Consider the following 3082-nt stretch of genomic DNA (forward strand, 5'->3'; position numbering starts at 1 on the left):
TTTAGAAACGTTCAAACTACACGTAACGGCTGACAAATAGATAGATAGATAGATAGATAGATAGATAGATAGATAGATAGATAGATAGATAGATAGATAGATAGACAGACAGACAGATTTCGGAGGAAGAGGAGGACAAACCGGAGAGAAGAGGAGGAGAGAACCGAGACAGGAGGAGGACGGACGGACCGGAGGGGAAGGAGAGGAGAGGCTGTGGAGAGAGGAGAGGAAAAGGGAGGATTTTTTGGCTGGAGTTTGGTGTGGCTTTTTTTTTTTCTTTTGGTCTCCTGTCCTTCTTCCTCTCTGTCTGCCTCTTCGGGAGTATTTATGTCTGGCTTCAGGAGGCTGTAAATGTTGAACTTGATGGGTGTTTTAAACGCCACCGCCGCCAATGTCTCCTGTACTTGTAACTGCAAGCGGTACACCTCCCTCCAGAGCATGGAAATCAGTGAGTAACTTCACATTTCGTGACTTTTTCTGTTCGTACTTTACTGACTTTTTCTTTGACTCTTGTCTCTCTATCTTTTCCTTGAGGCTACACACTCAGTGTTGTGGCTTATTGAGTGAACGGAGCAGTTTGTGCTCCATCTGCTCAGATTTACTCCTCATGAGTAGGAGACAATATAAAGTTTCTTATATCTGGACACCAGTTCACAGTGATATTGGTCATGGTGATGTTGCGTTCAAGTGTGTGTTACTTCACTAAATGTGCCCATTCCTGCATTTTGAACGGGTTTAATGTTAGTTTCAGTGTGTGAGTTTGTGCTTTGTAACATCAGTCGTTGGTTTTTCTGTTTCCCGGTTATAGGAGATTATATAAACCGGTCAGACGCTAGCTTAATTAACAGACGCTAAGTTTTCTCTCGGTGGTTAATAAAGCTTGATTTTGAACTTGACCCCAAACCAAAGCGCAGACTTCCTGTCGGTCTGCGCCGAACTGAAGAAACCTCCTGTTCGGTTTCATTATGGTGATTTTCAGTCCGGATTTCAGCCGTTTTGTTCCCGGTTGAAGTGGAGTTTGATAAAAAACAGTGATTTTTCCGGCCGGGTTCCGGTTCCTGAGCCGTTACCGCGGTCTGCGGCGGATCCGACCTCACTTCGTTTGAAAAGAAAATCAACATTTCTGTGGCTCTTTACCGGGGAAAAACAACAACAACAACAAAAAACAGACGAGGCTCAAACTGCGGTGAAACTGTGGGGAAGTTACCGGGGAGGGCTCCGGAGGTACCGGAGGAAAACGGTGGGTTTTCGCGGTGGAAAAGGGGGGGAGGTGGGGGGGAGGGGGGGTCGTCGCTTCGTCATGTCGAGCAGAGCCAGACGTCTGTCTCGCCGTCTGCCTGCGTGCGCGCGTGCATGTCTGCGCGAGCACGTCTGTCTCTGTGTTTGTCAGTGTGTGTATGTGTGTGGTCGTATCCGGGAAATCCCTGCGTGTGTGTGTGTGTGTGTGTGTGTGTGTGTGTGTGTGTGTATATATATACGAGTATATACTTTCATTACTTTCACGTGTGTCTTTGTGTGTTGTTTGGTGAAAGCAGGACAGTAAACCGTCACGGGTTCGATTCCCTCTCACTGATAATGTATACAGTCATGACACTGTAAGGTCATAAGGTCATTGTGTGTGTGTGTGTGTGTGTGTGTGTGTGTGTGTGTGTGTGTGTGTGTGTGTGTGTGTGTGAAAACTTGGAAAAGACCATAAACAACAAACAGATACTAGAAATCAATCAGTACATTATTGATTAGCAGCTCTGATATTATTTGCAGTCCCTCTTCTTTTGCTGCATCTTATCATTTTCATGATCATCTCTCAGTTCATCTGTCACTTATTTTATTGATTAATCGACCAAGGAAGAATTCCCAGAAATCACAGTTTTCTAGCTTCAAAAATGTAAATATTTGTGTTGGAGAATCACCTAAAACTCAAATATTTCATTGATTATCTGGATTGTTGCTGATTAATTTCCAACAGATAAACAATTCTATTGATTGACTAATTGCTGCAGCTGTAATTAGCAGTCGAGCTACATGTTTGCTGTAACAGTAGAGGAGCTGAAATGATTAGCTGATTAATCAATTAGTCTGCAGATAATCTGTGACTTCTCTGATCACTGTCTTTTGTGATGATCAACTGAATTATGGCTGCAACTATTGATAATTGTCATTATTAATGAATCACAATCACAGTTCACGTGTCTTGTTCTTAGAGATTCACTTTAAAATCACGTTTGACAGATTTACTCAATAACTGGATTCAATCTATTATATCAACAAATCCAGTAATAATTGATTAATTTTCTCTAAACCAAAAATCAGTGTTGGTTGGACAAAACAAACATTTTTCATAATTTGACTTTTTATAGACAAAACTATTAATCAATGAGTCCAGTAAATAATGGATTTATTAATAGTTGATGTTTATTGATTTTAAAAAGATCTGATCTGTGAACTTCTCCTCAGCAAAACAAACCGTGTGTAAAACATCCATGAGATTTCTTTCCTCTGTTGGTTTGGATATTTAAATACCTGTACCATTAAAGTGTCTGTATGTAGCAGTGCTGCATTACATGGCCAAAAGTATGTGGACACGTATGTAACATGTTCCAAAAGCACAGGCGTTAATCTGCTGCTCCCTGACCGGAGGGCTTCCTCCATGATGAGGAGCCCGGCTGCAGACACAGTGTCTCCCAGTTACAGCATCATGATGGAGGTGATCAGATCACAGTCCACACACTTCATGTCAAAACCTCGTGTCATACAGTCGCCACTGTGGGACATAAAGAAGAGATTTTACAAATGGAAAAGCAATAAAACCAATGAAGAAGAAGAAGGGCGCCAGCACTAACCCGCTCTGATGTGTACCATTATATAGGCTACATACCACGACATCGTCCCATAGACAGGAACAGCAGCAGCACATTAGTGATGAATGAATTAAGGGCATGAGGAGCCTCTGGGTGGAGGGACCTGGCCGTCCTGGTTCTGATGCTTCCAGCTTCATAAAGGAGGAGGAAGTTAAAGAGCGGAGAGGAGGCATGAAGGATCTGGTGTCACGTTGTCTGTAATCTGATGGTGTGGGTGTCAGGTC

At 42.8% G+C, this 3082-nt stretch overlaps 1 protein-coding gene across 1 annotated transcript in view; it reads left to right on the forward strand.

Annotated features, from left to right (window-relative positions):
- The first annotated feature begins 351 nt into the window (after positions 1-351).
- Positions 352-3082, forward strand: part of LOC111231565 (protein TMEPAI-like) — a 28758-nt gene continuing 26027 nt past the window's right edge. The window contains exon 1 of the mRNA XM_022758711.1: positions 352-448. Within this exon, the coding sequence (XP_022614432.1) occupies positions 352-448 (97 nt within the window). The remainder of the gene's footprint in view (positions 449-3082) is intronic.

Source organism: Seriola dumerili, unplaced genomic scaffold (genome assembly GCF_002260705.1).
Source record: "Seriola dumerili isolate Sdu_G_001 unplaced genomic scaffold, Sdu_1.0 BDQW01000306.1, whole genome shotgun sequence".
In the NCBI taxonomy this organism is placed as follows: domain Eukaryota; kingdom Metazoa; phylum Chordata; class Actinopteri; order Carangiformes; family Carangidae; genus Seriola; species Seriola dumerili.